The sequence below is a fragment of the Phoenix dactylifera genome, chromosome 1, assembly GCF_009389715.1.
Source record: "Phoenix dactylifera cultivar Barhee BC4 chromosome 1, palm_55x_up_171113_PBpolish2nd_filt_p, whole genome shotgun sequence".
In the NCBI taxonomy this organism is placed as follows: Eukaryota; Viridiplantae; Streptophyta; class Magnoliopsida; order Arecales; family Arecaceae; genus Phoenix; species Phoenix dactylifera.
Window position 1 is genome coordinate 12,709,744 of NC_052392.1, and position 22,548 is coordinate 12,732,291.

The 22,548-nt window shown below is 38.3% G+C and overlaps 2 protein-coding genes across 5 annotated transcripts; both read right to left on the minus strand.

The window, feature by feature from the left end:
- Positions 1–689: 689 nt before the first annotated feature.
- LOC103712849 (DNA-directed RNA polymerases I and III subunit rpac1) lies at positions 690–10,282 on the minus strand. The gene is made up of 9 exons (XM_008799528.4): positions 10,055–10,282; positions 8,641–8,826; positions 8,259–8,388; positions 8,082–8,162; positions 7,492–7,679; positions 4,100–4,195; positions 3,903–3,996; positions 1,335–1,448; positions 690–997 (listed from the first exon to the last, which is right to left on the minus strand). Exons 1-9 carry the CDS (start codon positions 10,163–10,165, stop codon positions 894–896), a joined length of 1,104 nt encoding a protein of 367 aa, XP_008797750.2. The 5' UTR covers positions 10,166–10,282; the 3' UTR covers positions 690–893.
- A 4,826-nt stretch (positions 10,283–15,108) lies between these two features.
- Positions 15,109–20,911, minus strand: LOC103712848 (uveal autoantigen with coiled-coil domains and ankyrin repeats). 4 transcript variants are annotated; one of them, XM_026806848.2, is made up of 13 exons: positions 20,599–20,911; positions 20,241–20,352; positions 20,005–20,091; positions 19,168–19,301; positions 17,685–17,743; positions 17,554–17,608; positions 17,373–17,420; positions 16,955–16,997; positions 16,622–16,668; positions 16,442–16,555; positions 16,286–16,333; positions 16,054–16,173; positions 15,109–15,550 (listed from the first exon to the last, which is right to left on the minus strand). In XM_026806848.2, the coding sequence occupies exons 2-13, from the start codon at positions 20,287–20,289 to the stop codon at positions 15,467–15,469; spliced, it is 888 nt and encodes a 295-aa protein (XP_026662649.2). In that variant the 5' UTR covers positions 20,290–20,352; positions 20,599–20,911; the 3' UTR covers positions 15,109–15,466. The 4 variants fall into 4 exon arrangements, with proteins under 4 accessions (XP_026662649.2, XP_008797748.2, XP_026662648.2 ...); XM_008799526.4 differs by having other exon boundaries at positions 20,241–20,364; XM_026806847.2 differs by having other exon boundaries at positions 20,435–20,911.
- Positions 20,912–22,548: the final 1,637 nt, after the last annotated feature.

Below are 22,548 nucleotides of genomic sequence, written 5' to 3' on the forward strand. Positions count from 1 at the left end.
ATTTACCTAAAAACCCCCACTTCTAAGTTTTCTCAAGATCAATTTTAATGGTAGCATTTCTAATAGTGATAGTAGAGAAACTGGATTTGTGATCTAAGATCCGAATTTGAGATTGCTGGCAACTGACAGACCTGCGATCTTTGATGTATCAATTCCTGAAGCAGAATTGAGAGTGGCCTAAGTAGGTGTTGCCTATGCTAGATAGGTTCTGAGGGCAAATTGCATCTCAGTTGAGGATGACTCAACTATTGTGGTCAGTTGGATCCAAGGCCAAGCTCTGATGGCAATCTCTCACCCTCTCTTGCATGACATTAAGAGGAGCTCGAAGGAGCGCACATCCTTCATAGCCGGACACATCTCCTCTAAAGCGAATAGAGCAGTGGACTAAATTGCCCCTTATATAGTGGAGCATTCTGAAGAATTTTTGTAGACCACCATGTCAGTTGTCCTAACCGTGCTACATTATATTTTATTTTATGATTTTTTTAGACGTATCTGCACCAAAATTGTATAAACCGCCTACTCTAAAAAATAAAGCATGCTCCCAAAGGGAACATAGACAAACTTGGCACGTCCACTTAGGATCTTTTAGTTACACGGTGGTATTGAATCTCAATCACAACCATTCAAGGAGGATCTGATGCCTGTTGCGCCTGGATCCCTCCACACCATCAGAAACCTAGTTGGTATATTTAAACCAGTACTGCACCGGGGCAGAAGACTCGTGTTTCTCTGATTACAAGAAAAATTGATAATGTTCTTATTCCTAGACAATTATATTGCTACTATATTCATAGTACTTCGTCCATGCGAGTTAAAGCTGCAAGTTCCCAGGGAAATGAAGACTAGGACCACTGTTACATAAGTTACTTAACATGGACCGGTAACGAGTGTCAAGAAAGCTCAGATATCACTCGGTCGCACTTATCTTCCAAGATTTTCACAGCTTCAGTAAACAAAACTTCTGGAGGTAAAGCACCAGCTGATTCAATAGTAACTGCACAAATTCAAGTAACATATGTTAAATATGTAAATTCAAGCAGCCACAATTTTTTTTTTAAAAAAAATGATCTCAGAGAAAAACCCAGCAACAATCAACGAAAAAGATTGGAAGGCAGCTCTAAGATTCATTTTCAATAATAATTAGGGAACACCAAATAAACCTATCAAAAGACACACTAATGCTTCATTAAGTTTATCTCATGATTATTTAACTTTTTTTATCTTCCAAAGTCCTGGAGAAGAAAATTAAAATCTATGATGTAGATAACATATTAAATCACTAGATCAGGATATCTTATGGGTCTGTGTGAATTTATTAATTCTGTACTTACAGATGAAGTGATCTTTAACACGCCTTAGTTCCACAAGTTCCTCATTCACCCCACGAATGCATTCCCTACAAAGTGTGCAGGCTCGGGGCTTGGATACCGTTGCTTTCTTCTCGCCTGCTCAGGGGCCAAAAGCATCAACAAAATAAACACTAAAGACAACATAAAGTACTATAATCATCCAATTGGTGGTAAGAAGCCATAAGCATTGTTTACATCAAAATATCAAATCATAATTAGTGGTCAGAGAATATTATGCTCAGGCTGAGGGATTATCGAAGAAAGGATACCAAGAAATATCAAAATGTGAGAGATTTAAAGATTACCGCCACATATAAAGCTGATCCAAATAGATGGAATAGAAATGCTATGAGTGATTAAAGTTGACATACTAGTGATAGTCCATAATTATTATGACAGAGAACAAACTTGCCCCCAACAATTTTAGGGATGATTGTGGCAGCAAGATCTTGTAAGAATGGTCTCAAATAATTCATGAAGATTTCTGTTTTAATTAAAGATGTAACAAAGAACCTCTCGTGCCTAACGGCATCTTGCAGTTTAAAAGATTCGAAACAGATGTACTTGATGCAAGAACATGTTATGCACTAAACAAATAAAGAGGCTTCACAGGCACTCCTATTTAACAGCTTAGTATAGTAGAAATCCAGAAAGACAGGTACAGTATTAAACTAGAGGTTAGAATGGAAACCCAGATTACAACAAATTCAGAACTCTAACCTTCTAGTCTAGATGACACAAGAAACAATCAAAATCATTAAAATGGCTTATATTTTTGAAAGAAATGGGAATCCCCTATAGGAGATACTAAATTGTTTGAAAAGGTAATATAACAACAGATCAAGGAGAATGTACAACATACCTAATAAGTTGGGCTGAAAACGGTTTGGATACGGACCAGATATTGGTAATGTCCATATCCATATTTTTTAGTGAATACGAATATGGATAAGGATTAAACGGATACCAAGATCAGCATCCATATTTATTCTAAATAGATTATGAATACAAGTTGGATATTAGTTATATTCAATGTAAATCATATATTACTACGATATAGATCGGATTTTAAACGGATTTCAATAATGAAGGCCAACATAAATGACCTAATCATAAAAGATGGGTATGATGGAATCCAATATAAAGATCGCACATCACACATAGCTAACTAGGTAAGGATCTAATTATAATTATTAAACTCACATGGAGACCGGCCTGGCCAAGGGACTAGATCATTGGAGCAATTGGATTTATATTAAAAATATATTAAAAAATTATTTTTTAAAAAAAACAAAAAATTATCAAGAATTATCTATTTTACAGACAACTTGTAAGAAAATTATGTATAGATGTTAGAATATGTTATATGTATTTATATTTTCAAATATTTTAAACAACAAAGTTTTGAAATAAGGGGAAAACTAAATATTTCATTTTATAAAAAGGATTGATGTTTTATAAAAAGAATTAATAAATAACATATGAAATATCTTTTTTATGATATGAACAAGTTTCAAAAAAGTATAATAAAATGCCAATAGAGCAGGAACAAATGCTATTTTGGTGATTGGGCGGTTGGGGACTAACTCAAATGACATTGGTTCGATACTTGATAAGAGCAGTATTTTAAATATTTCTTTACCGGATATCCATCCGACAAAATTAATGAATGCATATCTGAATCCGGATCCAGATCCAATCGGATTCAAATATTCCTATGCAAATCCGATTCGGATGAGGAAATGGATACAGTCGGATAATATCCAACACGTTTTCAGCCCAACTAACAAGACAAATGAATCTCCACAACTCTGATTTTAAAGAAGAGAAGAAATATTAAAAGGAAGAATTGAAATTTGAGCTCCATGATCAGTTCTGATAACTCTATATTTATTGATTTTGCCAGCACCAGCGAGATGGTTAAGAAACAAAGTCAGGAAGATGATATATGTTGTACTGGACTGTACCATATAACGAGCGGCAAGTCTAACATGATAATGGGGTTGTATCATGTAGTAATCTCTATCAACAAGTAGCCATCCTTGTCTTAATTATGTTCTGATTTAATACAACACATGCCGGAACAAGTTGGTATACCATGGGACTATACAGACTATCCAAACATCTTAAAATCATTGTTGATGTAACCATAAGAGTTAAATAAATACTTTAAAAAGTAAACTGTTATCCGTATTTGATTTTAATGAAAACCTAATTTGTTCAATTCTGTGGGTTTCATATCTTTGAATATCATTATCAATTCAATTTGCTTGTCTTTGTCAGCAACAATATGAGTTTCTAATTACTCTTAAAGAGAAAAAAAAAATTTCTTTTTGTGGTGCACAAAAATGTATGACTCTAGCAAAATAGCAATTAATATAATCTATGTGCCAGAAGAATAGGTTTGCATAGCATATTTTAAGTGCCTTCGAGGTTCCAATGCACAAAAGCCAGATGTGACATTTTCATAAATGCTTCCTCCCTTTGTAGATGGTAGCATATATAAGACATGATAAGCATTCAAGCTGCCAAAAGCAAAAGAGTTCTAACCATTTCCAAGGTCCTCAATATCAAAGACGTTAACTGGACACTTCTTTACAAGCTTTTCTGCATCATCACCCTTTATATCTTTTAATAGTACAACCTATTAAAAAATTACATTTAGGATTAGAAACTATTGCAATCTTTAATATATAAGCATCTCTTTATAGGCAATGAAGTCAGAACAAAGTATGCTTTCTATTTACCTCTGGAAGCATCCTGTACCATGCTGTAGAAACAGGAGACCACTTTGCATGAACTTTGCCAATGCCTTTCACAGCATGTGCTTCAAGCTCAATTGCCTGCAAAATTCAATCACATTTGCAAAAATAAGATTTGGCACAAGGTACACATGCATATCAGTTAAAGAAGGTAATCCCGCTAAAAGATTCCAAAAAAAAATTGAGGAAAAAAGATAAAAACATGTCCAAGAATAGTAGGTGTCGAAGCTTAGACGCATTTAGCGTAACACCAAAACTAAAAAAAGGATAAGCAAACTTATTATTTGCCAATATTGAATGATTCAACGAGAACGCTTCTATGTATGTATGTATTACATATGTATACGTACATACATACATAGATGTATGTATGTATGTACATATATCTGTGAATGTATATATATATATATAATAGTTAGCTAGTTAGTTAGGCCGGAATGCTTCTGAGAGCATCTAGCTCCAAATACTTCCTACTGACAAGAAATGAAAGACATCTCAAAAAGAAAATCAGTACCGTTGATAATGTCTAAGATGTATAACATATTTAGAAACTAAAAAATATTTATTTTGGAGCTCTTTTGCCTATGCATCAATAATTTACTATAAGTAGTGAACAAGAACACATTATAGGCTATTTAATTTTCAGTACAAAACCATTGACCTTGATCTAAATATTTTAAAACATATGCAGATTAAATTACAGCTAATTCGGATGTCTCTAAGCTGTAGATCAAAATAAAACATGATACTACACTGTTGAAATTGTCAACTTTGCTTTCATGTAATACATGAGTTAAAGACCTCAAAAATTCTTGATTTTTGTTTTATATATCATAAACCGTGATCAGCTGATAGGCACTTTAATTTATTTCCACTAAGAAACATTTAGAGTCAAAAGCTCTCAGAAGCATATTTTACACACACACACAGATATATATTTGTATCAATTTTTTCCCAGAAAATCTTAACAAGTGCTTGATTTTGATTATTCAATCACATAAACCCTTAAAAACTCAATTGATGCCCTAGAACCTAAGTCATGAGTTAGATAATAGTCATCCATTACATATTTCCTTCAAGAACATGAACTTTTCAATTTTATTGAAAATTCAGATCTAAACTATAATTTCAGCCAACCAGCGGAAAAGTCTTAGCATCCCGAAATACAATCAACCTTGATTTTTCCTTTCACCTATGTAGTCCAACATCAGTTTGTTTGTGATGCATGACGCATTCTTTTGGTGGTTGAAAAAGTTTCTGTCAGCTAATTACAGTATGAGGGGAAAAAATGGAAGTGAGGTGCATGCTTGATGTGCTTCAATTGTTATAGGAGACTGCTCTAGGAGCAGGATATATTCATTTCTTCTCTGTTCCAGTTGACATGTTGACCAAGGGAGTAACAAATTTATCAAGTATTAGTACATGATTTCATTGGGCATATAATGTGTCAATTTAGGATGATCAGCTTCTGGATCCAGTTTATGGAGTACAATAATTGAACGGCCTTAGGTTTCAATAGCTGCCCTAAAATTTATCTTTTGGAAGAGCAGTAATCTTTGTGAAAAATAATCATTTGGAACAAATTTTTCAAGCATCTCTATTACCTTTTTTACTTTCAAAAAGTTATGTCTCCCTTTAGATGTAACCTATAAAGTCTTACGGTCTTACCATTAGTCACCTGGAAAAATAACTACAGACCTGAAAAGAAGAAAAAGGATTAGTAAAACCATCTTTATCTAGAATATCTTCTTGCTATTTGCTTGTTTATTTCCTTTTTGAATTTATTATTATTTTTCTTTTTCAAACAATTAGAACCTTAACAAACCTTTGTAATTTTTTTTAAAAAAAAATACAAGACATGTTTATATATTTGATGTACATAGAAGCTTCAATACAGAGCCTGAGTATCCATTACTTGTAAGCCATCTAATTTCTGTGTGTTTATGGGTCCAATATTAATTTAATTTCATGTAAAAATTTGATTTCCTTACAGTTTCATTTGATGCCCATTTTCAGGGTTTTATTTTCTGGTATTTTCTTTCCCTTTGTTTTCGTATGATATCGCTTACAATTACTTTTAGTCATTAGTAAATGTAATGGGGGATGTGTAGGCTTTAGCGTTTGAAGCTATGCCTTATTTCTGCATGAACTGCATCTGTGTCCTTACCGTTGTACTTGAACATATTAAATACTGTTTTTCTATAGCATGTGATATAAGTTTGTCTCATATATATATGTATATGCATATGTATATGTATAGCATGTGATATATATATATAAGACACAAAAAACCTATGGATGTATGTGAACTAGGAACAACAATATTTTTTATCAAGAATGACTAGAAGAAAGATATCTTAGGATTTTACCTAGAAAGGAAAAGCAAAGCAGAACTAGAAAAGGATAAAGGAGAAGGTAATGCCTTATGGCCTCACGCCACTACAAAACCTAGGCATCAAATCAAGCATATGAAGGATTTGCTCCTCCATCGCAAAATTACACCATGAGAGAAAAACAAAGCACCAATGACTATTGACTACATTAATTTCTTCAAAAATCCAATCACATAATGTAGTAAACCTTCACTTTCATAGACTTCCTCAATCCCTAACTTTTTCTTGAATTAAGACCTTCCTAAAGGAATCAAAACTTTTCAACAAGTGCAAAATTCAGATTCCCATTGAACTGCAAATGAAAGATATCGAACTTTCTTTAGACACAATTTTAGTCATTTGAAAAGATTCCCCACCCAACATACACCTCAAGTAGGACTCACAGAAATGAATCATATGTAGAATAGGACTCAAGGTTACGGAAAAGCATAGGTGGAGCCATTCAATGGAACCCTTGCAGGACCTAGGCTGAAGCCTAGGCTATTGAGCAGCTGGCTATGGAGGAAAAGACTACATGGATCCCTTTCTCATCATATATGACACCAGCAATCTGCCGGTGAAGAAGAAGAAGAATCACTTGCTGTTGCCGGTGGCACCACTGGTGGCTGGTGATCCCTCTCCACAACAGCCTGGTTCAATGGTAGTCCGCTGCCCAGTTTGGTGACCGGAGTAGGAAAACAAGAGGGAGACAAGAGAGACTAGCTGACAGAGGAATATGGAGAAGGTGGAGAAATTTAAGCGGCATGGGCCTAGGCACCCAGCCAACTAAAGTGCCCAGGAGAGCATCTTTAACAACACTGACAGGACTAGAAAGCCTACAAAAATGATAGCCTAAAGAATGAATCCTCAAGTTACTCTTAACATTGAAAACAAAATGCTTGAACTGCTATTGGTCCTCTTCAAACAAAAAAATGCAACAATGATCCTGCACCACAAACAACAACTAATCATCCATTTCTTAACGTCATGGATCCCAAAAATTACCTGTCCTGGCCCAAGTTTAGCAATAATAATATCTTCATGCTTCATGCCCAGTGGTTTCTTGGAAAATTCTGGCATGGAATCTTGACTACAACTGAATGAAGTATAACTTTTTGGTTTTGCAGATTGGTTAGGGGGTTCCATTTCAAGCTCACTTCCATTTGGTAACCATTTCAATTGATCTGACTTCACTGCACATAATCAGCAAAATTATTATTAGACTACAAATCACAGCTAGATTTAGCACCTTAACAGCAGCAAAGAAAACATCTGGAGGGGTAAAGTACTGGAAAACTGAGATTGTTGGATAATGTAAAACAAAATAAAAGTAAGGCATGGAAGCAGAGAGGAATGGGTTGTACGTAAAGATCAGCAAAGGATAAAAACCCTAGAAAGCCAACAGAAGAAGCTGGCACTGAATGAGATGCAATCCTTTATAAGAATGAATAGAGAAGAAAAACTGGAAAACCAGTCCTCCATTCATACAAGAAGGATTATTCATCATGTTGGAAGTGAGAGCCATGAGTTAAATCCCACCATGGGGTGAAAAAAATTGCAGCTCCACATGTTGATTAAGTCTGCAAGGATGATACCTGTCATACGTGGACCACCTTTTCTACATGACACATCCAGCTTATAGACTATTGTATTGCGCTCATTGGGAGAGTCATTTTCTACACACAAAAAAAAGAGAAAGAAAAAAATTACAAGTATGCACCATGACACATTCAATGTACAGAGGGCATTCCATCAGCAATACTTGGACAAACCTAAGAGATACTCAAATAGCCTTGGGTCAGCATTGAGAGGAATAAGGCCCAGCCTATGAGCTAGCACCTCATCTGCTATAACTGATGTATTGTTAACCATTAGAACCTTCTCAATAGCCATTGTAGGAACCTGGAAAGATTATTAACTACAATCAGACAGCTATAGGGCCAATTAGAGTAAATCATGGAAGATGAGTTAAATATCATATTCAGGGCATAAAATACTGAGTAATTTTTTAAATTGAAACATGCACATAAGATGATGATTCAAACAACAACATAGTAAGGTAAGATATAACTAATAAACCAAAAGGCAAGTGGTTGAGAACTGCTTTTTTCTACATAGTTTTAACACAAAGGAGATTTTTATATAATTCCATACCTCAGCTATAAGAATTCTTCTGAATGCATTGGCCAATGAAGCATCAATACCGATCATATCAAATTCCATCTCATCCTCGGTAAGCCGGATAACTTCAATTTTAAAATTTTTGCAGAAACTTTCCAGCCGCAAACTATTGTCAACCCCCATTGATGCATAAGCCCCAGAGTATTGAATAGCCTCTGTCTTCAGATATAAATGCAAATTTATCATCCATGAATCATATGAACGAAAATAATTATTATGCAAGATATTAGAAAAGGAGGAAACAAAACAAATGAAGAAGATCCAGTAGCCCGAAACTAAAGCCGCAAAAATAATATCAAACTTCATCATCCTTTTATCTCTTTCTATCTGTAACAAATGTTGTTGAAAAGTAACATACCTCTTTTTCCTAATCCAAAATTCTTACAGAATTAACTCAAATTAACGATACTTCCATCACAGTCAAGTCCAAAGAGCAAAAAGTACACTACATGGCAAGCAATGATCACATAAATGGGCAATCATCACCAGGATACAAAAGCAAATTCAAAAAGAGGCAACCGGGAGAACATATAGAAACCAAAAAAATATCTCTCAAGAGCCCTGAAGCTTTTTTTTTCCTTTTAGGTGGTGATTTTCAGAGAAGGGACAACAAGGTAAGGATCGAGCTAACTCCTCCATGTCATAATCCACTTCCTCTGAAATTTTTCTACAAATACGTCAATGCTACCAAGCATGAAAAAAAAAGGAAAACCACAATTTTGTAAACTTTGATGAGAGGCATTCTTTTATTATTGCATTAATGTTTGTAGGGGTCTAAACCAATTGCGGTTATTTGTTTCTGTTACTTTCTCCGAAACTACAGGGCCTAATAGACCAGAACTTGTCCTTGAAAGTCTCTACTTTCTCTCATGTTTGGCAGAACCAAGGGATTGTCTAAATTATTTTTTACCTGAATAAGTGCAACTCATGCCTGAGGTAAACGAAGAACATAATAGGGTTTCCAAGTTATAAGACAAGATACACTGCGAGCTCTAGAAAATTTAAAATTCCTCGCGTAAAGGTGCATGGAAAAGTAACAACAAACAAGAAAGATGCCCCGGAGTTTTCTTCTCCCAGAAATCCCACGACCCGGGGCAAAATTTTTCAAATAAATAAGCATTCCCTTGATATTACAAACAGCAATGCGTCGTCTACTGCGATCTTTGCATAACACTGGGAAGCTTCTTATCTTCTTATTATCATAATTCTAATTGGTAAGGGGACGATTTCAATCAATGATAACTAGTTTTTGATTGTTTCTCAGTTATCGTCACTTTCATTCTTCCCTTCGAGAAAGCCCCTAAAACGAAATCCAAGAAAACCAGACTAAAAAGCTCCCTTTAATTATTCAGGTGGATGGGGGTTGATCAAAAGGCTTGCAACATACATGGATGGGAGCGTCGGCCTTGCAGACGACGCGGGTCCGCTGGAGCTGGAGGTGCTCCGGAAGCTGACCCATGGGCACGTCCGGCATATCCAGCGCCGAGACTCTCGGCATCCTTCAATTATTATGGTCTCCCACCGCCAACGCTGAAGCAAACCAGAGAGACGAAAGAAACAGGGGCGAGGGAGAAGAGTTGTGAGAGAAATAGGGGCTAGGGTTTTACGAACCTTCCCCTCGTGGAACCTAAAAAATATAAAGAGGGTGACGACGGCTCGCATCCGAATCCGCAGCGGGACAGAGTTTGTATCTGTCGCGCGGAAGAAAGGATGAATCCACACCGTTGGATCGCGCGATGGTGCCTTCGAGATCTATGCAGCGGATGGATGGGGGAGGTTCGGAGTGCTTGCTGATCCGTGCGTAGTCGATCCAACGGTCGACGTCGGAAACAAGATCGATTATTGTTCCGTGACAAAGATCCGTACGACCCGAACCCATCTGCATAGTCCTCGCATGCTCCGAATCCGATAGGGTGACCGGAGGAGTTTTAGTCGGATCCGGCTCAAATCATAACAGCAAATCCAATAGAGTGTACGTTAAAGATACATGGATACCGGCCGAGTCCGACCCTACATTGGGTTGGACGTCTGCATGCCGCGCGCTGCCGGGACTGGTTTGTGTTGGAGTTTTAATTAAAACAAAAAAAAATAATTTTTTAATTTTCTAAACTTTAGTTGTTTGAATTCTTTAAAATACCTTGTATCATACGCTTTTTTTCCGAAGAGCCATGGTTCTTTGAAAGAAAATAGCTACTATTTATTTGAAAAAAACTTTATTCGTTGAAACTCTTGTTCCAGCAGTTCTGATGGTTTAATACGGGAGTGATTATACATTTAATTATAGTTTTTATGTACCTGCATGAGTATTTCAGCGGTACACTCTCTAGTCTCTTAAGCGAGATTTTTTTTTTTTTTTGACACAGAAGGGGCAAAGGCCCGAAACAAAATACAAACAAAAATAGAAAAACTAGTGACGAAAATATTGAACTCTAGCTTTATCAGCCCGGACCAAAGCTTTTATTCTTTGACGCAATACAGCAGGCGATGTGAATTCAGAAGAAATACCAAGACCTGCTAAAGCACCAGCAGGCTAATTTGCCACTCTGAAAGCATGGATAGCCATGGAGAAATTTAGTAATGATAAAGACTACTTGATATCAGCAAGCAAAAGATGAAGATGCCCCGAGTCAGAGTACACTGATGGGTTTCTATGAAGATCCGAAATCCACTTGATAACAGCCACTGAGTCACCTTCTGACCAAACTGATTTGAATTTATAATACAAAATTGCTATAATGAGACCTTTCCAAGCGGCTTGGAGTTCAACCAGGGGCATCGAAATAGATTGAGCTCTCCTAGATGCAACGTGATCCAAATTGCTTTCGTGATCCCTGATTCAGTGCCGGCTCGAGCCTTAGGCGACCGAGGCGGTCGCCTAAGGCCCCCGGCCCAGGGAAGGCCCCCACGGGCTACCACCCACTTGTTTTTTTTTTTTATTCCAGCTCAGGGCTATCGCGGAGGGGACTGGCTATGCCTATGGCTATGGGCTATCAGCTATGGAGGGAGTGGCGGAGTGGCGGAGTGGGCAGCGGGTTTGGGCGGCGGCGACGCGACGTAAAACGGTGAAAGGCTGAGGCCGACTGCGGCGACTGGCGACGGGCGACGGGCGATGGCGTGGTCGATGGTCGAGCGGTCGAGTCGTCGACACTCGACAAGCAACGGGCAAGTGGGCAACGGCTTTTTCCTCCCCGGCTCCCCCCTTCTCTCCGACAGTCCGACTCTCCCCTTCTCTGCCTTTTTAATGCCGGAACCTTCTCCGGTTCTCGGCACTCGGTCTCGGCACTCGGCAGGGCAGATCGGCTATTCGGCTTGCAAAACCCTCTCTAGCTCTCTACTCTCCTCGCCGACGTCCGGTCCACTGTGCGTCCGTGCAGAGTCCCGTGACTTCCGTCCTCTCCTCGGCGTCCAGCGTCCTCGCCGACTCCGAGTCGCCGTCCTCGGCTCCTCCGACATCCGACTCCACGGCGACCGAGGGCCGAGGCGGTGAGGCCTCAGTCCCATCCTCTTCTCGCCGACGTCGCCGACTCGCCGTCCTCGGCCTCCCGTGAGGCTGTGACCGGCGCCGGCGGTGGCCCCGTCCTCTCCTCAGACCTCAGCTCCTCCGCCGCTCCGGCCGGCGGCCTCCTCGTCCTCGGGGTTCCCGGTTCCCAAATCCCAAGTCCCGACGGCCGACGGACCCGACACCCGACCTCCTCCCACTCCCAGGCTCCCAGTCCCACGGTCCCACCGGGCCACCTCCCGAGGTTCGGCTGTTCCCAAATCCCAGTTCCCACTGTGGCACTGTGCCACTGTCTACAGTCCACTGATCCCGATTCCCCAATCCCACTGAGGTGAGTAAGTAACTGTAGTATGTAGTTACTTAGTTTATTAATTATTTTTTGGTTTAATTAAATTATATTTAGTTAAGTAATTAATTTAAAATTTGTTATTTTTTGGTTCAATTTGTAGATTGGTTGTGACTTCACTACTTCAGCGGTTCGGCACTATTCGGCCTCTTCTCGCTGTCGAGTTCGGAACTATTCCACCTCTTCTCGACACAATTAAGTTCGGCACTACTTGTCGGGACCCGAGTTTGTTTTTCTTGACACAATTAAGTTTTATCATTTTTAACTTTTTATATTTTGATTTGTTTGTGGTGGTTTTTTAATTGCTTAGTTTGATAATATTATTTATAGATTAAAATGTCTAATAGAAAATATGACTGTGGGTATGAAAAACTCAAAAAAAAAAGAAAAATCGATAAACTCATTCAATCTCAAAAAGGAGCTCTAGATAGATTTGTTGTTACAAACAAACATAACACTACATCAAATTCAACTCAAGAATTAGCAATAGAACAAGCACCCGAAATAGAGTTAAAAAATGAGATTGCCAGTGAAACAATATCTAGTGAAGAACACAATGGAGAATCAGATGGAGATAGGATAAACAAGGAAAAAGATTGTAAAACTAGTTCTATTCCTACAAATTTATATGATCCTGGTCAATGGAAAATAATTGATACAAAATTTAGAGATCTAATAGTGGAAAGAGGTCCAATTAGGAAAGATTAAATGGATTAGCTATATTATCGATTGAAAATAGTATTTTAATGGATCTTGAGTATAAAAGTTTAATTAGTAATTTTGCTTCTCAAAAAGCTAGGCGAATTATTTTTAAATAAAAATTTTAAAATATTTTTATACTTATTAAAAAAATTATTATTTAAATAATAATAAAAAAAGCCCCTTCTAATGAGTTCGCCTAAGGCCCCCAAATGTATTGGGCCGCCCCTGCCCTGATTATGAAGCCCAAGCCAGCAGAATCATCATTCCAAGATGCATCAAAATTAACTTTCATCAATCCACATGGAGGAAATAGCCAAGAAACCAATAATGTATAATGAGAAAATGAGCTCACTAAGCTATCAACTTCCTAGAAATGCGGGCTGATTGTTGTTTCCGTTGAGGTGATGAAAAATTCCTCGGCTATGTTGATACATCCTGACAGAGATGATTTATTTTTTTTATTTTTTTTTTTTTGTTTTTGCTGAAAAAAAGGAGGTAGGGGGGAGGGACAAGCCCACCCCGCGTAGCAACCCCAACCGGGCCCCGCCCCCGCCAGGACTATGTTCGATTCGGGCAGAATGGCCGTTTGGTATAGGCCAGCGCACCAGACCCCAGCCATATATTACTCATACCCTCCCCACCCGTGACCCCGGCTCGGTTACCCCTCTGGGCTCCGGCTCGAGAACCACGTGTGAGTACGTCACACCTGGCACCACCAAGGCTACCAGCCGACCAGTAGCACTTCTAGACCCCGTGTCCAGGCTAGGGGCATCCGGTCCCCACATTTAATCGACGCCCGCGCGTTTCGAACCTGGAACCACTTGGTTAGAAGCCGAGCTCCGTTCCAACTGAGCTACCGCCTTGGCGGCACAGAGATGATTTATTTACTCTGAAATATATATACTCATTCCGTACATTACAAATTGCCCAACATGTGTAACAAAAGAGAGACTTGACAAAGGTACTGACCAGCCGATCGGAAGAGAGATTCATGATTGATTGTATTGAAGTAAATTCAGATAAAAGTGGATAGTTTCTTCGCAATTCACTCCATATATCCAAAGCTAAAACTTCTGGTCCCACGAGCAATAGCACTCAGACTATATTAATAGTGGGATGGCTCAAGCCTCCCCATTCTCAAAAATAATCATAACTTTGTATGAAATAAATAAATAATATATCAAAAATAGTATATATATATATATATATATATAACAAAATAAATGAATGTTATTGTCCACAAAAATAAATGAAAATGGTATATATAACCATGGGTTAGACTGAACCTGGCTATGACAGCACGGGGTGTACGCTGGTCAACCAGGTCAAGCGTGAGTTAACTTCGAACCGTACATGGGCTAGCCTGCAAACGTCTCGCTGATTTGAGAGAGTAGGGCCCCAAGCGAGCACCAAAATCCCAATCCAGCTCAAAGCAGGTCCAATCCAAATCTACTTCAAGACTAGGGTCAAGATTTAAGTGGAGAACTCCTGATTTTGTTATTTTTGTGTCAAGCCAAATCACATTGATTTACATTTAAATCAAGCAAGTATATTTTCGCAAAACCTGAAGTATGTTCTCAATTAGAGGTCTGGTCTAACTTTGAGACAGCCCTGACAAGTCTTAAATCCATCATGGATACAAATCTGTGGAGGGCAAGCACCTGTCAAACGCATGACCAACTCACCCACTTTCATTGAGATTGACATTTTGTCAAAGAAACTTCCTGCAGATAGTTTCGAGCCACAGGCTATACTAATCATTTGATTTAATTGATCAGAACTTAAAGTGGTAAACATACTTGCATTTCTTCGACTTATTGTCATTCTCCACCGATTTTGTAGATGATGTTCCAACGAGAACAGCAAACAGAGGTTTAGCCATTTGGGAGGGCAATGGCAATCACAATGAGCTACTCCTTCCTCATTCTAATAAATCAGATCTCACACGTTTTTCCGCTGTTTGCCAGCTTTCAGTTACATTACGGACCAAAAGTTCTGCACGTCAATAATTGGCTCATCCTTTCGTGATTAGTCGACCATCAATCAAGAAAACAAGTGGCAAAAATTACTAGATCTGGTTACAATCCAAATCTACCAAAAAAACTACCAGTTTGCTTTCTTTCTTCTTTTTTCAGTTATATTGCCTTTACAGTTATACAAAGACCAGTATTTAGTGCCCAGCTGACCTCTGTACTGTGAGTTTTTCTCACACTATCCCATGGTTTTGAATAGTGTTAAGGTCTAGAGCTGCTTTATGCAACCCCTAGCTTTTGCCCATCAGCTAGCTCCACCCTGTACTCCTCTCCACATTGACATGTAACAACTTGTGAAATGCCCTGTGGGAAAAACATAGAAGAGGTTACTACAAATCTTGAGCATCACAATAAGAGTTTCTCAAATCACAGGCACTGTAGTAACCATCGATATGATTTTGCTACAAGGATACAAGAAACTAGTAGCTGCTAACATATACAGATTATTTCCACTTCTCCTATCAGAAGGTGCTAAATCCATGTGGCAAAGCAGAAGCATCAGGCAAAGTTAATTGAATCTGCTACATCTGCACAGCTACCAGATCCCTGGTACACTAAGGGCATCTGGCTTGTTGGGCAGTAACAACAAACCCACTAAATTCATTTCAACACTCATAAAAATAGTGACCTGTGTATAATAACCTATAACATTGCTTAAGCATTTAATTATCCGTCTCAGCTGTTTTGGACCTTCCATTAGCACTCGACAGGCAATACCCAAAGATTGCAGTAAACGAGGACCATATTTTCAAATTTTAACCACATGCATTTGATATTCACATATGTAGAAACAAAAAATCTACTACCTCCAGTTGATTTATCTGATCCTTTAGAGACTGCAGGTATTCCATTTCTCTGGCTTTATCAGCCATCAGAGCTTTGTATTCCTCTTCCAGGGCATTATCATCCATTTCCTTCAAAGGAGACTGCATGAACCAGTGCATCATATGAACATACGTGAAGCAGAAAAGATTTGTGAGGACTGAATTTGGAAGGAATGGCAGTCAATCATCTATGAATTTGGTTTGATGGACTCACTGAAACACTCTCGATTTGGTGCTTTAGTTGCTCGACAAACTGCTTTAACTGTTAAGAAAGAAAATCATTTGCATTTTCTTATTGTAGGATGTTTGACTCAGAATATTAGACTCCATCTCTGTAAATTGATTCCATCAATTGTGATAAAAGACATACCTTGCTGCTTGCTATATTAATTTCAGATTTTTTCACTTCTACTTCTTCAAGCTTATTTTTTGCAGACTCCAACTGAGTCATCAGGTCCTTGTATCTCCCACTCATCTCATGTCCCTGGTTTTAAAGAAAATAATAAACACATGGTGATATAGATAGAAACATAATAACAGCATGTCATACCATATTCTCCAAGCTTGTTTTTTTGGAAAGCATAATGCTTGTGCTTCCTGGAATATAAACAGTTAAAAACAAAAATAGCAGCAGATTGCTCAACCAAATCAAGAGAGGACTTCCAGAAGAAGATTGCAAACATTTTCATTATGCAGCTGTGCTTTCTGTATTAACTATCAAGCATATAAATTCTTATATAATAAGATAATAAAATCATATATAGTTTTATTCTTCCTCAGAGGAGAAATAAGAATATCCCACCGCACAATTCCACCATCTTCTCTAACAGAAAATTATGTGTAAACCACCAAGAAAATTATATATGTATCAGAAGCATCATACCATGAATATGATTGCCCATTGGCTTGCTGGGATATTCCTCAACCTACATCAGTAACATCATCAAATTAGTGGGTAGAACTGGTAATATTTTTATCTAATTGATAGATAATAACAGCTGTACTATGATAGAAGAGGTTAAACTTTATTGTACAATCAATGCTTTTCAGTGAAGAAAAATGAACTTATAGAAAAGAGTAGCTGACGTTAGTCCAACTTGGTGCAACAAGAACTGCAGATGAGGATTTCAACTATCATGATCTTCCTGAAAGTAGACCTTAACATAGAAAGCAAATTGGTACTACACCTATTTTCATGTTGAGACCATAAAGCCGAACCAGTCATCAAACAAGGAGAGCACATAACTTATTATTGTATAATAGTGTGGAGAAGGTCATGGTGAATGCCAGTGAAAGCTTACCGGCCGAGCATCTTCTATCATTTTCTGTTTATGTGAGTTAAACCAATCCTATCCACACAAGGCAAAGGAGGAAAAAACATTAAAAATTTTGTTATAAATACCTGCAAATTAGAAGCACAAGACATGTAAAGGGGAGACATGACAGGTCAAAAGAACTTTGAAAGAATTCATTCGAGCCTACCTGCTGTTCCTTTAGTTTAATGTTCAACTCTTCTGTGATCTTTGAGTAGTATGATCTATTGAAGACAAAGTACACAAAATTCACTAATCTATATGATGAAAATGACATTGAACTCTCACTCTGATGCACACCTCTTTTCTTTTATTTTTACTGATAGGATGACCCTTCCTTGTTGAAGAAGCTCCAGTGTCTGCAATCAAGCAGAGACAAAATAAAAGTGAGAAACAGGATGTATCAATATGTACTGACAAATTAAGAAACCAGTTACAATTTTCACTATCCTTGTGTTCTGTACACATTGTTGTGCGTCGACAAATTCATAAACCAGTTATAAATTTCGCTATCCTTTTGTTCTGTTCTCATTGCTGGGTTAGAACATAAAATCCTAGCAGCCCACAAGCACCACTCATGCTCACATCAAGAGAGTCATAGGATGAACATAAAAGAAAATTCAGTCATTCAAAGCATTAGCAAAGGAGATCTTCATGGGGGCATAAAATTTTAAAAGCTAAGACCAAATTTAATTCAATTTGTTCTCCCTCAACCTAATCAACACTTAGAAGTTAGAACCATTACCAGATCATAGAAGTAGTCTGGGCAGGTAGTGGAAAATTTAAAGTTCGATATGCATCGCGTAAACAAACAGTTATGAGGAGAAGCAAGTGGCGGATCTGTGGAACAATGGCAGATTTCAGAAGGTGAATAGTTTCCAGAAATCCTATACAAAACTAACCAGATAAGCTGGTTATTGCCTTTATTTTTGGAGTCAAGAAGCTATGCTTCAATTAAGTTTCATGGTCTGTTTGGATTTATGTATCAATTTTCCAACCTGCAATTAGCCCAATTTGCAAAATATTGATATATATATATATATATATATATATATAATAATAATTCAAAAAAGGTTCCATATTTATCCGTATTACATCTATGATGCAATACTAATATATTACGTTGATGCAAGAGAATCCCAATAAGGTTATAACTTAAATAAACAAAAATTCAAATATATACAAAATAATTTAATTGCTGTTCTAGATCAAAAACTGGGCCTGCTCTAGCCAGCTCAATTAAAAGCTTTCTTCATGAGCCCAAAAATGGAGAAACTGGCTTTTAGGTGATATCTGGCTCCAATAATAGAAGATCAATTGGCAAGAGTAGTTGACAATTTGGAGTTACTGCACGAGAGAAGGAGGAGGGGGAGAGAGAGAAGTTAACCAAATACCAGCACAACACTCAGCCCTGCCATCCAGTTCTTCCCAGGTTAATCATTGCCAACCATGTATCATACTTCTCCAATTAAACTCGCAAGAATCTACACATGCAGTTGGGCGAATCTATTTTGTAGAAGGGTGTTGTAAAATTTTTATGCGGGCATCAATATAGGAATACAGGTCTCATATGCAAGCATACTTTATATACATACTCCACAATTGACAACTTAAATTATATTCAAATGAATAATACCCATGCATGGTCAGAAAGAACTAGGGCAGCAGATAAGCAAATATATGCAAATTAAGTGTACAGTCGGTTGTATAAAGATTCTTGGATTAATACGGATATCATATATATACATGGTTAGCATTTGTGGATGCCTTAGAATATGATAACCTGGGAAAGGACGGAGGATTCTTTCTGCATGGATGAGAGCTTCCTCTGCTTCTCTGCTATCTCAGAGTTGATATGGCTTCTTGTCTTCACCATCTCTTCAACCTCCTCATTCAACTGCTCTGTCTCTGATCTCACTACCCTCAATATCCCGAGATGTTGTTAGTAATTACAATAAACATACGAAAGAATGAGAAATCTGAATCTGGTATCTATGGAATCCTGTCTGAGTGAAATGTAAAGCAATGCACCTGCAGGGTGAACTGCAATTCGACTACTAAAAATGGATGCTACTGTCAAAAGGCTAAAAGTATCCACATTGGACACATGTCAAGTACTGAAAGGCCCACTACCTTTCTTGGTAGTGGGAGAGTCACACCTGATCTTTCCAGAACGAAAAGGCAATGAGAAACTGATGCCCAACATTTCCTCGAAAAGATGCCAAAGAGCACCAATTATGTTAACATTGCGCCTTTAACACTGTTATTTCGCTGTATAATTGTTTTTCTTTGGCCCGGCTCTTTAGAGAGTCTTTTTTCCCCTATTGTAACAGCTAACAGCTGTTATCTGGACAAATAAGACCAGACATGGTTATAATGGGCTGTTATTTCCCATATAATGGCCACAAATTGCAACACGAACGGCCATTATAACAGGACAAAGGCATAACTAAAAGTCTCGACTCTCCAGTAAAATGCGTTGTCCTCTTGCTAACAAGCACTGCAGAAGGTGCTTAAGAGAGAGATTGAGAGAGAGAGATTTGGCAATTGAGCAACAAGAGAAATTAAAAAGACAAATACAAGAGGCGAAAAAAGGGATTATTGGGAAGGAGAAGAAGACCTAGCTGGAGCTCTTTTTCCAAGGTCCCGACAAAGGTCTTCTGCTTCTGCTCCTCAATGGATCTCATCGCTGCCTCCTCCTCAATCACTGAATCCCCAAACCAAAAGAGAGTGAGACATATATAGAGAAAAAGAAGGGAAGAATATTCACCCGATCTACCCAAAACCCAAAAGTGACATTGAGAACCAAAGATAAATCAGCCGAACACAAGAAAGGAAGAGTGTAGAAGGAATCACCATGCATCTGAGAACGCAAGCTCTTCATGTTCTCCAAGTACATCTCCATCTCCACACCTCTCTCACGCCTCAATCTCTCTTTGATCCGTGGCTGCCTTAGAGATCAAAGGATCTGAAAGAGAAACTTTATAGAAAAAACACAATTATCGGACGAAAATAAAATAAATGCCAAAAATCTAACTAATGATTTGTACGGTATCTTCTTGGACCCAGAGCAAAGAAAATGAGCTTCGTATGCGTATCTTCTTCTCCGGCGATGGGCGGATGGAGGAGACCGATCCGATCGGGGAGTTGGCCGTGAAGGAGGAGCGTGGGAGCTCCGGGGGTATGGTCGGAAGGACAAAAGAAGGAAACCCACCCGGTTTCGACGGAAAGCGGGGAGGAGGGAGACGAATCACTCGACACGAGAGACAAGGGGGCGGGACGGTGAGACCGTTGGGGTGGGAGTGGGAGATGGAGGTGATATTTATAGGCTACGACGGGATACGATGTGAGTCGTATATGGATTATTTACGGCCTTCTCGTGAATAGAAGGCGCTGAACGGTGCGAGTCGTATAAAATACATGTAATTATGTATAATTGTTGCTCTTATAAAGACGGTTAAGCAAGGAAACATGGACTACAATTACCATTTGGATACCACCATATAAAAAAAATAAGATTTTTTTTGATGATTACCCTTCTAAAAAAATTCAAATTTACGTGAATATCCTCTTAAAATTTATATTTATTTTTGTACCTTATAAAATACTGTTTTTCATAAATGCTCCTAATATAACGGTTCTTCTAATACCGCTAATAAAAATCATATTTATTTTAATCAAAAATAAAATAAAAATTTAAAATTACTTTTTTGTCCTCCATCGCAATCATTTTATAAATGTTTTTGTTGCACATCTACCCATTATGAATATTTTAATCATTTTAATTTGAAACTGTTAATTTTTTAATGATGTTAGATGGCATGAGTACATATACAAAAATAAGAATAAAAAAAAAGTAGAATAGCAAAACAAGTAGTTTACGAGGATATATATGCAAATATCAATTTTGAAAGAGTATTCATGCAAAATTCGATATTTAGGAGGGTATTCATGAAAAAACCTAAAAAAATATTACTATGTATTTAGTATAAAAGCAGTCAAACTGACATTCGCCGATAGGAGGCCGGATAATGATCAATCCATCAATCCTCCATAAATATTACCATGCACGCAAAATAATATGCACAATCCGGGGAGGTTAGGCTTGCACTTTATTCCTCTTGGTCAACAAGCTAGTGAATTGCCATGGCACTCGCACAACTCGGTGGTGATATTTCACCATATATCATTTACAGCGGTACCTAAAATGAGTCAAGCTGAATAAATACAGTAATATCCATGGTGTCGGGACTGCGAAGAAAACAATGAATTATGGCGGAGTATATGTTGGGTCAGGTTAAGTCAGGCATAGGTCTAATTTATCAAAATTAGTTTCTTTTTTTTTATACAGTGGTAACTTACATCGTGCGCACATGAGTACACCCATGAGAGTCAAAAAGAAGAAGTCGACGAATGGGTAGGAGAGCAAACTCCGGACTCTCCCACCAAAATTCTTCTGAGTGGTGCGCCGCATAGGATGCAACCCAATCAACCGTACTATTCGTCTTCCAATAAACATGGGTAGCCTGGAATGCTGCAAGCCCTCCCACAAGCTGACATATATCCAGCAGGAGCGGGTGTCTGTCCAGATACCTGTCTGTTGACATTTTTCTGAATCCAATCGGTCACCAGAGTCACATCACCTTTAAGATGGATACGGTTCGCCCCTGGAGCCAATCTGGCACAGATAATGCCCTCCCATGCAGCTCTCAACTCCACACCACTGACTGACTCATTGAAGACGTGCCATCCCTCGGTTATAATAAGCCTAGACTCATGATCCCTAATAACAAAGCCCACTCTACCTCTATCTCCATCGTCAATATTACTGTCGTCAAAGTTAACTTTGAGAAAATCAGGGAGTGGAGGCTTCTAGGAGACCAAAATGGTCTTGGGCGCTACTCAAGCTAAGTGGGAGATCCAGATATCCTTGGCCGACCTAAGCAACGATGCAGCAATAGTAATGGTGATCTCTGCTGCATGAAGTGAAGCCGTGTCTGCCATTGTCCTCGGGTGCACTCTTCTTCCCTCAAAAATATGTTTCTGTCCAACCATATGTGATAGGCCACATTAGTACATCTAATACCCCACTCCAGAGTGCTCAATCGCCGCCGAGCTTTCTTCAACTAGTCTAGGAATTCCTCCACCGACGCCACACCCTGCG

What these genes read in the sequence shown, in the direction of transcription:
- LOC103712849 (XM_008799528.4), bottom strand. Translation starts at nt 10,165, where the DNA reads ATGCCGAGAGTCTCGGCGCTGGATATGCCGGACGTGCCCATGGGTCAG. An exon ending in AGGTGGTCCACGTATGACAG is followed by an intron (nt 7,680 to 8,081) that starts GTATCATCCTTG and finishes GATTATGTGCAG; the next exon opens with TGAAGTCAGATCAATTGAAA. An exon ending in TGTTAAAGATCACTTCATCT is followed by an intron (nt 998 to 1,334) that starts GTAAGTACAGAA and finishes GAATTTGTGCAG; the next exon opens with TTACTATTGAATCAGCTGGT.
- LOC103712848 (XM_026806848.2), bottom strand. Translation starts at nt 20,289, where the DNA reads ATGGAGATGTACTTGGAGAACATGAAGAGCTTGCGTTCTCAGATGCAT. An exon ending in AATGGGCAATCATATTCATG is followed by an intron (nt 16,669 to 16,954) that starts GTATGATGCTTC and finishes TTTATATTCCAG; the next exon opens with GAAGCACAAGCATTATGCTT. An exon ending in ACCAAATCGAGAGTGTTTCA is followed by an intron (nt 16,174 to 16,285) that starts GTGAGTCCATCA and finishes TGGTTCATGCAG; the next exon opens with TCTCCTTTGAAGGAAATGGA.